At 40.1% G+C, this 14,797-nt stretch overlaps 1 protein-coding gene across 2 annotated transcripts in view; it reads right to left on the bottom strand.

Moving 5' to 3' along the window:
- Positions 1-805: 805 nt before the first annotated feature.
- The window catches only part of LOC148039925 (UDP glycosyltransferase 9-like), a 31,476-nt gene continuing 17,484 nt past the window's right edge, over positions 806-14,797 (bottom strand). The window contains exon 2 of one of the 2 annotated variants that reach the window (XM_087695274.1): positions 806-2,046. In XM_087695274.1, coding sequence (XP_087551400.1) covers positions 1,124-2,046 — 923 coding nt within the window. In that variant the 3' untranslated portion in view covers positions 806-1,123. The remainder of the gene's footprint in view (positions 2,047-14,797) is intronic. The other variant, XM_087695277.1, reaches the window with a different exon arrangement.

Below are 14,797 nucleotides of genomic sequence, written 5' to 3'. Positions count from 1 at the left end.
AAAAAGGTCAAAGTTTTAAACAAAATTCTAAAATCTCACACAACAATAAGTATCTATATAGGTAAAGTAGAGCCATCATGATTTTTTCCTTCTTAATTACTTTTAGATATCCAACTTTCAAGCTTGGTTGGGATAAAAGGGAGAAGAAGGTGACATTATTAGCCCGCTCAATTTGTTTTACATTAGGTGTGTTATATAATATTTTTTCAATTATGTAAACCACAAGTACCATATTGCACTCCAATAAAAGATTTTGGGGCACTTTTATCTTTTTCATATTCAAGAAAGGTTATTAAAGAAGGGTTTGCAAAAGAGTAACAATAAGGGGCTATTAGAATGACAATCAAGGATGCATTGTTTTGGGACTTTACAAAATCTAATAAATTATAACAATTTATATGGCTTAATTGGCTCACTCATATTAAACTTATATTAATATATAAAAATGTATAGCATAGCTTGAATTGGCTAAAATTATGCATGTTTTGTGTAAATTTGCCGCTACATTAGAAATTTTGGGGCACTTTGATATTTTTTGGATTAGAACATTTCATAAACGATGCATTTAAAAGGAGTGATCATGAGGGGCTGCTAGAACAACAATGGAGGGCACATTGTTTTGGGACTTCACGATATTAAAATTTGTATCATAGTTTCATGTGGCTATGTGCAAAACTACCATTAAATTGGGATGGGTTGCATTTTACTTCTGGTGGACTTCTCCTTTTTCTCACAGCAAAGCAAAGAAACTTTGATTACTAGGTTACAATACCTCAAAGATAACATCCCTTGAGGTACAGAAGTGTAGCATAAAGAAGGGCTCCATGTAAGTAGCAAATGAGGACACCATAATTACAATGGTTGTGTGAACAAGCAATCAAGTGGGGGCATCCATTAATTCTTGGCACATGATTGTGGAGATCAATGGGAGGCATCCATTAATTATTGGCACATGATTGTGGACCACTTGCATCTCAACGTATTACAAAGTTACTTAGCTTTGAGAATTTCCAATTAGACCTAAAATTGGAAGGATTCTAGCACAATGCAAATAAAGTTTGAAAATGATGTAAGTGTTTACAAATATACAATTCCAAATTGCTGGATTTTCCAATGGGGGGCACTAAACATCATCGTTGGCAATCTCGATCATATCGTTGACAAAGGAAACAAAAGCATTGTGGGAGGAGCCATTGGGCCGGAGGGATTGGAGTGCTGCAGTCTTGAGATGTTCCACATGGGCTCGGATGTTGTCGTATTCGAGGTGCATGAGGCGATGGATGGCAGCCTGCACGTGGAAGCGACAGAGGCGACCACCCCCGTGCGCGTACTGCTGCACGAGGCCGACCCCGGCGCGCCAATGGCACTCGATGAGGCGCGCGATGAGGAGGTGGTCGGCGAAGAAGGGGAGGCAGAGCATGGGGACGCCCGCCACGATGGCCTCACACACGGAGCTCCAGCCGCAGTGCGTGGCGAAGGCGCCCACAGCTGGGTGGGCCAGCACCTTCACCTGCGGCGCCCATGCTATGACCAGCCCCCGCCCCTTCGTCCGCTCCCTAAAATCACCCATGAACGCCGGCATCTTCCCGCTTACCACCCACAAAAATCGGCACCCACTAGCCTCCACCCCTCTCGCTAGGTCTTCCATTTGCTCCTCCGAGTATTGGCTTGTGCTCCCAAAGCACATGAACAATACCGTTTGATGCCCTTGACGTTCTTGCCTGTCGAGCCACTCCATGCACCCTTCGTCTTCTTCCTTGAGGCTCCCTCTCAGCAATATAGGGGCCTTATCGCCCCACTGATCATGAAGGTATGGCCCGATGTACAGGATATTACTAGCGCTCGTTGCCAATGCAGACCATATTGCTGAGCTTTCCATCTCTGAAAAGCTGTTCACCAGAATGTGTGATGCGTCTTCGATACCCCAGTAGATCTTTACGAAGAGCCACAACCGTGCAAATATCTCGACTTGAAACTCGCCAAGGATGTGCTCTTTCTCTAGATGTAGCTCTTGGGCGAACTTCTCTAGCTCCTTTGCTGGCAATGCTTATGGAACAGTAGGATAATCAATCAATCTCTCTCTCTCTCTCTCTCTCTCTCTCTCTCTCAAATCAAAGATCTCATTTCTTACTATACTAATTCATAGACCATTCGTAGTCCCAAGTTTAGGATTTGAGAGCCATTCAATTCGCCCATCCAAAGGCTTTACACAAACCTAATAGATCTTTCATAACCAGGATGAGGAGTTGTTTTAAGGGAAGGAATATGCATTTTCTTAGCAATTGTTCATGGATTTTTCTAACAATGAAGAGTAAGAAGACTATCTTCAGCCATGGACTTAAAGATGTGGATAGCTTTGTTGGTTTCACCTCTGCTTAGTTGCATGCAAAGAGGCTTCACAAAAATGATGAGGTGAAGGATAGGTTTTGAAATCAACTTACATTTAATATATTCAATTGATTGATGTTTCTTGGCACCTTGACTATTAGAAAGATATACAAACCACCAAAAACGCTTTGGAGATATATATGCTTTGAGGCTTAGAAAAGTAAAAAGGATTAGAGGGTTGAATCGCCAAGATAACATAAGATCTGTCCTTTCCATTTCTTGGGTGATGAAGCATTCTAATGCTTTATGCAAGTATGGTTGACATTTTTTATCTTCCCTTTTAACCTTGCCTTTATACATAGTTTTTCACATTCTTTATAATGCTTCATGATTTTATCATTTTTACTTTCCTTGGATGGCATAATGAGCCACATCCTATGACTGATATAGACTCTACTTTTCTATCTATTTGCTTCACTAGTTATGTTTGGTTTGAGCACATGTCAAGTTTGAAACCTTGACTAAAATTTTCAGATTAAAAAAATGCAAGGAAACCGTTGATGTATTAGCAATACCAAAAGATTTCATTCCCAGGGGATATGTAGGCTTAAGAAACCAATGCTCAGGGGGTTCACTATATATATATATATATATATATATATATATATATCACATATATTCAAGGCCTATCTATAAATATCCTTATTTGTGAAATTTTCTTGAATAAAATACAACCCTTTTTTATTCAATCTGTAAGTAATCCCTTAATATGACACCTTTGTGTATGTCAAAAATATATAAAACTGGTATTTTTAAAACCCCTTATTTTGAACTCACGTGATATATACATATATTCATGAGTGACCCCCCCCCCCCCCCCCCCCCCCCCAAGAACCAATGTCTCAAAAATCTAAGGTGTATGTCTAGTGACACTATTTCAAACGTTCACACATGCACACACACACACACACACACACACTCTCTCTCTCTCTCTCTCTCTCTCTCTCTCTCTCTCTCTCTCTCTCTCTCTCTCTCTCTCTTAAATATCTCCTTTTATTATTCCTACAATATACCAATAGATGACCATTCTAACAAAGGAATTGAGCACAAGATCTATAGGTTACCATGTCTTCAATTCACTGACTATATACCAAGTGATCTCTCTCTCTCTCTCTCTCTCTCTCTCTCTCTCTCTCTCTCTCTCTCTCTCTCTCTCTCTCTCTCTCTCTCTCATTTGTACATCATTTGGGCATCACTTAACATCCAAGTATCTAAAAGTGAGGACCCAAGTCATTGACGTATTTACTTGACTATATCCACACATGTCTAGCTTCTTACTAGCATTAAATCAACACCTGAGAGTCGCAAACACAATAATCATAACAGAGTATCCATTGTACAAAGCTTAATTCACACCAACATTTCATGTGCCTAATTCAAGTGTCCATAATACTTGGAAGTGACTAGTCCATATAATGAGAAACTTTTCTAAATTTCCATGTCGGCATTTCATTTACATTCATTTTATCAAAAGAAAGTTTTATTTTATTTGTACATCTAACTAAAATACTATAAATACATCAACTTAAATTGAAATTCACCCTGGGTTTTTCTTTTCTCCATAAGCTCAAATACCCATCCAAACTCAAATGTACCCTTGTTATAACTAATTACTTAATGCTCAAAGTTGAAGAATTCAATTTTATGAAACAAGTGCATGTTGATATTCATGTTTGGTCAATGCAGTCTATGATTCACCCACACTTATGCACATGCTCAACCAAAGGCTTTCTATTTTAAATGACTAATTGCACACATAATAATAGTGATCACTACGTTGCATTATTTGATGGCATAAATATGGCATAGAAACTAGTGATGATGACACTAAAGCAATGTGAATTTGGTGATGTTCCTAAGAATAAAGAAAAATATGTTGCCTCTTCTTTGGTGACTTAGATGCTAAAGTTGAAGAGATGGGTCACAACAAAAATAAATATACAATTGAAAAATATGGTGAATGGTAGTTTAATGAACATTTTTGACCATTCAACACATGTCCACCTAAGTGTTTGCAGAAAAACAAAGACTTCTTGTGTGCAAGCCATTGCTGCACAAATTGACTTCTCCACCCTACATGCCTCCCCTTCATTTCATGGCTACATGTTGGAGAATGATAGAAGGGTGGAGAGAATAAAGTCTTATTAGGATATTTCAAGGTGGGTAATGGGCACATAGATGCTTGCATCATATTATGCAACTAAGAGAGTTTGAAGGTGTGGTGCATTGAGGATAGTAGTGGTAGTGGGAAGGATCACTCAAACGCCACTTGCTCATACTAAGAGAGGGTAACAGAGAGTAGGATTTTCCAAACTCCTTATACAACACCTACAAGAGTTTGTGAAAAAAAATATAGGTTTAGTTGGGAAAGTAGAGACATAACAAGTAAATAAGAGGTATAGTTGTCAACAAAAGCCAACAAGTAGACTTTGGAAGCCAACATGCATAGTGTTATGGAAGCACTAGATTGTGCTCAAGACACTAGACTAGATGCAATATTTGTTAACACAAATTTTGATTACAAGATAATCCCATGTAGGGGCACAAGGTGCAATGATAACTTAACAAGATACGGAAAATCTCACAACCAGGGACCGTAGGTATAGACAACATGACTCCGTAGGATATGAAGGATCCCACAACCCGGGACTGTAGGTATGAATACAAGATATCAGAATTACAAGATCTCCCTCAAATGAGGATGAACAAGATACAAGATAGTACTAGACAAGATCTCGTACTATAAGATTACAATGTGACAAGACAATAAGAGTATAATGGAAGACAAGACAAGACAAGATAGAATGACTAGACAAGAATTAGAACTACAACTTGAAGTTACTTCTTGGAAGTCTTGACTCCTTGAGCTCCCAAGATTGGCATTGGAAAGACTAAGGAGCTCTATGGCTAGCCCCTTCTTTTATAGGTGTTGGAAGGCAGCTAAAGCTCTTCTAGAATGTTCCATGATGACATAATCGACTATGATGACATCATCAATTATACAGGCGATGACATGCCATATCTTCTAGAAGGTTCTATGATGACAAGGCAAGAAAAAGTGAAGGTTCACATGGTTGGCTAGAGGATGTATTGTTAAGGGTGCATTCACATGGGGTGTGGATTCATACAGCTTGAGCAAGAATTAATCAGTACACTTGATCATGCCATGTCCGTGACATCACCCCCTCCTCTATCGACGAGTTCCATGAGGAGCGGCTTGGTGGTTTCGTCCAACTTTCATTCGGTTTCTCTTGTCAAATTCTTTAACTTTGAGAGGTGCTTCTTGGAGTGTGATCATTGATGTCATATCCTTTCCAGTGAACAAGGTCCTCCAATCGACCTCAGGAGATCCTCGAGTTTAAGACATGCTCGATCTCAAATTATTCATTATCTTCAATCTAGACAAGAAGTGGGGGATTCGATCTCTCCCCCCTCAGTGTGGTGAGCTATGGTATTAGCTCCAAAAAGGAAACATGAAAGACTAGGCGGATCTTGATGGTGCTAGGGAGTTGGAGTTGATAAGCAACTGGGTTAATCTAGGCTACGATAGTGAAGGGCCCAAATATCTAGTGGTCTAGCTTGGTGGAGAGTCTTGTTATCTAGAGGTTATTCATGAGTAACCATACTTTATCACCGACTTTGTATGTTGGATGCTAGATGATGCTAGTCCGCATAGTGCTTGTACTGATTTTAAGCCTTTTGGATTCATTGCTTGAGTTTTTGGTGTATATCTACTAGGTGTTGAGCTTTATCTCGTGTGACAGGGTTCTTTACTTGATTGGAGAGATATACATCCATCCTTGGATATTGGCCATGGTTTTCAAAGAAAGGAGTTTTCTTGGTAGATATATGGATACTATTATCATTAAAAAACTATGCAAAGGGTATGAGCTACAACCAATCATTCTGATAGTATAGCTGATGGTGTAGAGGAGATATTGTTCCAAGACTTGATTTATCTATTTTTTTTTACCATCAATCTGTGGATGATTGGTTGTGGATAACTTAACTTGGACTCCAAGGAGGTTGCAAAGGCACTTCCAAAAACTAGATATGAATTGGGGACCCTGATCATCGATGATGTCGTCAGGGAGTCCATGTAATCTGAAAATGTATATGAGGAAGAGTCTAGCGATAGCTACGCCTGTTATGGTATTGGTGGTAGGGATAAAATGCACCATTTTTGTGAACCTATCTACAACAACAAGAATAGATATTTGTCTCATTTGGAAAGATTTGTTATGAAATCCATGGACAGAGAAGACCAGGGTCACACTGGAATGGGCAAAGGTTGCAGTAGGCCATGTGTTTTGTGATGAGATACCTCTGCCATGTTGCAGGTATCACATGATTTTATACATTTCTTAACTTCTTTCACATTTGGGGCCACCAAAAATCTCTTGAAATAAGCTCTAAGGTCATATTAACCCCAAAGTGTTCCTGCTACTGGGGTGTCATGGCATTGTTGGAGTACCCAGAGTCTTGGTTTTCTTGGAGGGATATAAAGTAGATCCTTTCTCTTGACAATGTTGGCCAAATTATCATGCAGCGTGGCTTCATGGATTAACTAGATCAAGGTAGGGTCGTCTTGGTGACAACTGGAGATGGCTGCTAGTTGGAGGTGCTCTAGCTTGAGTAGTATTGCTCGTTGCTAATCAAAAGCTTTTTCTCCCTTCTTAGGTGCTAGATAGGATCTTCTTGATAAAGCATCTAATTGGCATTGTTGGTGTCTTAGGAAATAGGTGATCAACAAATTCAAACCTAGATAAGAAGTTACTCCATCATGATTGTCTTCGATTGAGGATGTAGGTTATCATAAAATATTCTAGATTTTGGTGATCTGTATAGATGATAACTTTATGGGTTGTGCCCTCTAGATGATGACACCAAGTATCAAAGGCATCTACAATGACAAAAATTTCTTTGTCATGGATCTCATAGTTTATCTCTAGAGGGGAGAACTTCCTCAAGTGGAATGCCATTGGATGCATATAACCATCATCTCCATGCTAGGACATAATGGCTCGTAAGGCATAGTCTAATGCATCAATCTCCAAGAAAAATCGCTTGGTAGGATCTGGATGGACTAGAATTGGGACAGTGGTGGTGGTGAAAGCGGTCTTCGGAGTCTGGAAGGCCTTCTTGGTGTCTAGGGTCCATGAGAACTTTGAGTTTTCTATGAGTCTAGTGAGTGGTGTGACTATCTTTGAGTAGTCCTTGGTTTTCTATGAGTCTAGTGAGTGGTGTGACTATCTTTGAGTAGTCCTTGATAAATATCCTGTAGAAGTTGGCAAAGCCAAGGAAACATTCAACATCGCGAACAAAAGTGGGAGTTTTCTAGTCTCGATCTTCTTGGAGTCCATGGAGATTCCTCTCTAGGAGACATTGTACCCCAAGAATTCCACTTTTTTTTAATGGAAAAAACACTTCTCAAGTTTTGCATATAATCCTTTTTCTCTAAGCTTTTCCAAAACTAATTTTATTTGGTGCTCAAGATCCTTTAGATCTTTTGAGAATATCAAGATATCATCCAAGTACATAACTACAAAATCATCTAGATGCTCTCAAAAGATATCATTTATCATGTGTTGAAACACTGCAAAAGCATTGGTGAGACAGAATGGCATAAAAATATACTCAAAGTGACCATACCTTGTGTGGAAGGCTATCTTCCATTCGTCTACTTCTCAAAGCATTGGTGAGACGGAATGGCATAAAAATATACTCAAAGTGACCATACCTTGTGTGGAAGGCTATCTTCCATTCGTCTACTTCTCTAATATGTACAAGATTGTAAGCTCCTCGTAGATCAATCTTTGTGAAGATCTTGGCTTTTCCATGGTTTTCCAAGAGCTTTGGTATTAATGGCAAAGGGTATCAATTCTTGACTATTATCTTGTTGAGTCCTCGATAATCCACACATTCGATGTGACCCGTCTTTCTTCTTTAGGAATAGAATTAGGGCTCCAACAGGAGACTTCGAGTGCCTAATGAACCCCTTAGCTAAGTTCTTATCAATATTCTTGTGTCATTTAGCTAGTTCATCAAGGGATAGCCCGTAGATTGGTCCAAAAGGTGGTTGAGCCCCCTCATGGAGTTCTATAGCACAATCATATAGTATATGCTCGGGTAAGAGATCTGCATTCCTTTTTTCAAAGACATCTTGGAATTCTTGATACTGGCTTGGTAACTTGACTGACTCCTTACTAGGTTTTTGAGCTGGTATATGATATATCATGTAGGTCGGTTCTTGCCTTGCTGTGTGCATAAAGGATTTGGCTCCTAGATATACAACTTTCCTTAATTTCATGACGTGTAATCTTTTGCTTAACCCAATTAATTTCTAAATTGTGTTTCTTTAGCCAAGGCATCCCAAGGATGATTGGATTCGTAAGACTAGATATGACATTAAAACATATACGAGATTTGTGATAGCTAAGAATCACCATGAGTGGTCAAATTTTCTTGGTAATATCTCCAAATGCTAGAGGTCTTCCATCCATAGCTTCAATTGGTGCACGATCGATCTTTTGGAGTACTAGAATTTGGTATCTATTCACAAAGTCATCATCAATGAAACATATGGAGGCTCGAGAGTCGACCAAGGCTTTGAGGGAAAGGGTCTTTCTTGGTAGGATCATCTCTACTATGACAAGGAAAGTTTCCATGGGTGTGGCTGGAATTAAGAGACCCTATCTTATATCAAGGTTTGGTTGTACGGTCTCATTCACAACCCGACATCCTCATTTTCATGCTCGAGGGTGGTTGCAAGAACTCTTGGGATTCTTTCCTGTCAAGATTGTGGGAGAGAAGGAAGGAGTCTCACTTGTAGCTTTCTTACTTGCACAATGGGGGAATACACACACAGGTGGAGGCTGAAAACAGTTTTCCTCTTCTTAGTTGTGTAAGCCAAAAAGAACACTCGTACAGAGAAATAGAAGAACCCTATATATGAGTCTCAAACCAAACTCAATTAAGTAAGGTGGCATACTAACTGAGCCACGAACTAGAGTAGATAAGGATAGCTGCCATCTAGCTATTATTCATGGGCGGTGTACCAACCTCATCTGCAACTAACAAGTCGGTGACATAAATGCACAATGGTCACCCTGACATATCACGAGTAGAGCTCGATATCTCAACACTCCCCCTTGAGCTCAATCCCAATTCCTGCACACCAACTAGGTCTCTGAACTTGTGCAGCTTCTCTGCACCCAATGCCTTCATGAATATGTCAGCTATCTGATCCTCTGTGCTAACATAAACTAGATCAATAAGACCTAGTTAAGCCCTCTCCCGCACATAGTGATAATGCACCTCAATGTGCTTTGTTCTAGCATGATAGACTGGGTTATTTTCCAAGTGTATATTGCTCATGTTGTCACAATAAATGACAACTGGCCCATCTGTAAGCTGATGCATATCATAAAGTAGCTTATGCAACCAAGCTACCTCACATGCAGCCATTGCTGTACCCCTGTACTCAGCCTCTGTGCTCGACAAGGCAACTGTAGGTTGTTTCTTGCTGCTCCAAGTGACTGCAGCACTACCAAAAGAGAACACATATCCACTAGTAGATCGTCTATCAGAAATACTACCAGCCCAATCAGCATTAGTGTATCCATGCAACTATATCTGAACCCCAGTCTCATAAAATAGTCCATACTGCAATGTGGACTTCACATACCTGATTATGTGTTTAGCCGCATCCAAATGCGGTTTCCTTGGAGCCTGCATAAACTGACTTACCAATCCAACAGCATAGCTCAAATCTGGCCTGGTAATAGTCATATAAATCAAACTTCCTACTATGCGTCTGTACATAATAGGGTCTTCGAGAAGCTCACCTGCATCTGCGCTCAGCTTCACATTCTGCTTCAAAGGAACTGAAATAGGCTTACAGCCTGTCATCCCATATTTGGACAGCATGTCCAATCCATACTGCCTCTGCAAGAGCCGTATCCCACTTGGTGATCTAATCACCTCAATGCCCAAGAAATAACGCAGCTCTCCCAAATCCTTCATCTCAAACTTCTACTTCAATAGCATTTTCACATGAAGGATATCTTCATCACTATCACATGTGATAATCAAATCATCAACATAAATGACAAGCAGCATAATACCTTTCTCTGTTTTTCTCACATAAAGTGAGAAATCTGCCTTGGAAATCTGAAATCCAATAGTGACAAGATACTGTCCTATCTTGTCAGACCATGCTCTAGGTGCTTGCTTCAAGCCATATAAGGTTTTCTTCAACCTGCAAACAAACTCAGGATGAATAGCATGCACATAACCTGGTGGCTGCTCCATATAGACCTCTTCTTGCAAATCACCATGCAAGAAGGCATTCTTTACATCCATCTGATGTAAAGACCATCCCTTTGATGCAGCCATAGCAATGACTGCTCTTACGGTTGCCATCCTTGCAACCGGATTGAATATTTCTTCATAATCAATGCCATATGTTTGTGCATACCCCTTGACTACTAATCTTGCCTTGTATCTGTTCACAGAACCATCTGCATTGTGCTTCACCTTATAAACCCACTTACAACCAATTGCATTCTTATCTTTAGGCAAAGGTACCAATTCCCATGTAGCATTTGCTTCCAAGGCATCCATTTCTTCATCCATGGCTTTCTCCCATTTTTCTTTTCCCATGGCTTGCTCAAAAGAAGTGGGTTCTGGTTCCTGTATCACTTTGACTATATAAGAATAGTGAATGGCTGTAAATCCATCACATTTCAACCTATCCACAGGATACCTAGCTCTGGTAGACCTGCACAAAGTAGGCTCACTTCCAGGTGCTCTCAAAACATCCCTGGTCTTCCTTACTCCAAGTGTAACAACAGAAGGAATACCCAACTCATCATCAATGCTCTGTTCTGAGCCATTGGATTCACCATCCACATAAGAGTGACTTGCATTCACATCAAACATGGGATGATCTACCTTCTCTTTTCCTTTTCGTGATACCTACATACCACTATTTGCATTGCTTTGAGGAGATTCTCCTGATCTCAATCTGCCTGTCCATGGCGAAGAATGTGAACCGCTGCTAGAGGACACTCTAGGTCCACTAATATCTTGTGACTCCTGCTGTGAATTCTGTGCAGCATTACCATTTTGTGTATCTACATTATCAATCACATTTACTGGTTTATACCAGCTACTCATCTCATCAAAAACAACATCTCTGCTCACTGTAAACTTATGAGTAGAAGGGTTATAGCATCTATACCCTTTCTGCTTCTGCTGTGCAGAGAGTAACCAATAAAGATACACTTCTCAGTTTTTGGATTCAACTTGGATCTCAACTCATCTGGCACATGAATATAGGCAATGCAACCAAAAATTTTCAAATGAGAAATATCTGGTTTTCTACCAGTATACCTCTCCTCTGGAGTCATGCCATGTATTGCTGCAGTGGGAGTCATGTTCATTATGTAGACTGCTGTAGCAACTGCCTCAACCCAGTAAAAATCTGGCAGGTCTTTTTCATTGAGCGTGGCACGAGATACCTCTCCAATATGCCTGGTTTTTCTTTCTGCAATTCCATTCTACATGAATATTGTTGCTTTATGCCATGCTCCTGCAAGAACCTTGCAAACTCATTTGAGAGGTACTCTCCCCCTCCATCTGATCTTAGGCATTTTATTTGCATGCTTGTTTCTTTTTCAACCATAGCTTTAAGAGTTTTGAAATACCCAAAAACTTCACTTTTCTTTTTCATAAAATACACCCAAACTTTTCTGCTATAGTCATCAATAAAAGTGACAAAATAATGACAGCCTCCAATAGATGCAGCTTTAGTAGTCCACACATCAGAGTGGATTAATTCCAATGGCTTCTTACTCTCTTGAACATGTCTAGGAAATGGTTTCCTTGCTTGTTTTCCAAATTGAAAGGCTTCACATACCTTATGCATTTCTGCAACCTTGAATTTAGGTAATCCTGCAACAATATTTTGGGCTTGCATTGATTTAAGTCATTGTACATTAACATGACCAATGCATTTATGCCAAATATCAATATATGTAACTACACCGGTCCCATGTGCAAACATTGTTGCACTCAATTCAGGCATGTCTACATCCAACGTAAACATTCTATCCTTCTTCTTTCCTTTTGCTATCAAGCGACCTTTTTTTTTCATATCCTCAACAAAGCATCCATGAGGATTAAATCTGACCTGCAAGCCCTGCTCAACCATTTGACCAACAGAAACCAAGTTCTTGGTGATATTCGGGACATGAAATACATCCAACAGGTATTTCTTTTTCCCATCCTTCATAGACAAATGAATTTTTCCAATCTGCACAATAGGATGTGCAGTATCATCACTAGTCTCCACAAATCCTGGTTTTTCCATTTTCCTTGCATCTTGCATCCATTCTGCATGACCTGTCATGTGGTTTGATGCACCTGAGTCAACATACCACACATCGTTGCTTTCTTCTGCACTTGTCACAGAATTGGTCATGTGCTGCACCATAAACAAATGCTCATTTCTGTCATCACCCTGTCTACTAGAAGATGCATAATTTCCTTGTTGCAATTTTCCATTCATGATTTCATTTTACTTTTTATAGCAGTCTTTAGCCATATGACCCATTTTACTTTATAGTAGTCTTTAGCCATATGACCCATTTTACCACAGTAGTAGCATTCAACATTGCTATTTGCATTTTGGCCTCTTTGCCATCCACCACGACCTCTTTGGCTCCCCCTGCCTCTAGAGTTACCACGTCCTCCTCCATAGGACTGGTTTTCTTGAGTTTGTTGCATATTCTGATTTCTACCATGGCCTCCAGATCGGCCTCCTCTACCTCTACCTCTACCTCTTCCAACATTTGAGTAGAAGACAGCTTCTTTTGAAGTTCCTCTTGAAGAAGATGCACCACCATTTCTCTGTTCCTCAGAAATTAGAAGAGAAATCAACTCCTCAAAATCAGGAAATCTTTCACGGACGGAAATGGATGTTCGGAACTGTGCATAATCCTTTCCTAGACCATTCAAGGTCACAGAAACTAAATCATCATCTTCCACTGGCGACCCAATGGAAGCGAGTGCATCTGCAATCTTCTTCACCTTCATGTGGTAGTCATTGATGCCCATACTTTCTCTTTGCACATTGTGTAACTCTTACTTGAGCTGCATTTTCCTGGCTTGCGTATTTGTGCTATACATTTTTGACAAAGTATCCCATGCCTCCTTTGGCGTACTTGCATCTTGAATATGCACAATCATAGAGTCTGAAATACTGATAGACAGCCACTACATAACTTTTCTGGCTCTCTCATGCCATCCTTTAAATGCCTGCATTTGCTGTTGATTGGGAACATCAGGAAGAACTGGTTCTTCTTCATTTCCTGCAATGAATTCCCAATATCCTTTTTCCATAAGGAAATTCATCATTCTAAACTTCCATGCTTGGAAGTTGTTCTTGTCAAGCTTTTCAGTGACAATCTATGAAAGAGAATCAGACGCTATTACAGAACACTGTAAAGAATTCTGCCACTGTAAAAAACATAGCTTCATCCTCACAAGGGCAAATCTACAAAACTGATGAAAGTGGTATTTGACCACACAGTCACTTCCTAGTGACGATTTTGCATCAACAGGCAACAATGATGATTCTGTAACTCCCAATGCCTCTGCGCATAGGCATACGATGCAATTTTTACGGTAACTTTTCATCGACCTGTAGAACAATGGTCGCACAGCAAAAAACATGGCATTTTCCTGAGTGTGTGCGGAAAACTTCCGCCTCCAAAATAGGCCCGGAAATGGCCTCTTGCTACACCGCGAAGGGCATCTCAATCTGAGACAATGCACTCTTGCACTTTCCAGTTGTGCTACCTGCAGAGACTTGCTCCCAAACTCGAAAAATGAAAGCAACACTAGTCCTCTTACTAGAACACCACGAACTTGGTTTGCTTTCTTGAGCTCCTTACCATGAACCAGGCTCTGATACCATGTCAAGATTGTGGGAGAGAAGAAAGAAGTCTCACTTGTAGCTTTCTTACTTGCACAATGGGGGAATACACACACAGGTGGAGGTTGAAAACAGTTTTTCTCTTCTTAGTTGTGTAAGCCTAAAAGAACACTCTTACAGAGAAATAGAAGAACCCTATATATGAGTCTCAAACCAAACTCAACTAACTAAGGTGGCATACTAACTGAGCCATGAACTAGAGTAGATAAGGATAGCTGTCATCTAGCTATTATTCATGGGCGGTGTACCAACCTCATCTGTAGCTAACAAGTCGGTGACATAAATGCAAAACGGTCACCCTGGCATATCACGAGTGGAGCTCGATATCTCAACATTGCCCTCTTATTTGGGCAATTTAGGGTGATGTGTCCAGGGTTTCCACAATATAGACATTGATGATTCTCTCTT

The sequence above is a fragment of the Lygodium microphyllum genome, chromosome 2 (genome assembly GCF_053477565.2).
Source record: "Lygodium microphyllum isolate KBCC chromosome 2, Lygodium_microphyllum_v1.1.10, whole genome shotgun sequence".
In the NCBI taxonomy this organism is placed as follows: domain Eukaryota; kingdom Viridiplantae; phylum Streptophyta; class Polypodiopsida; order Schizaeales; family Lygodiaceae; genus Lygodium; species Lygodium microphyllum.
This window is presented reverse-complemented; position numbering and strand designations above follow the sequence as displayed.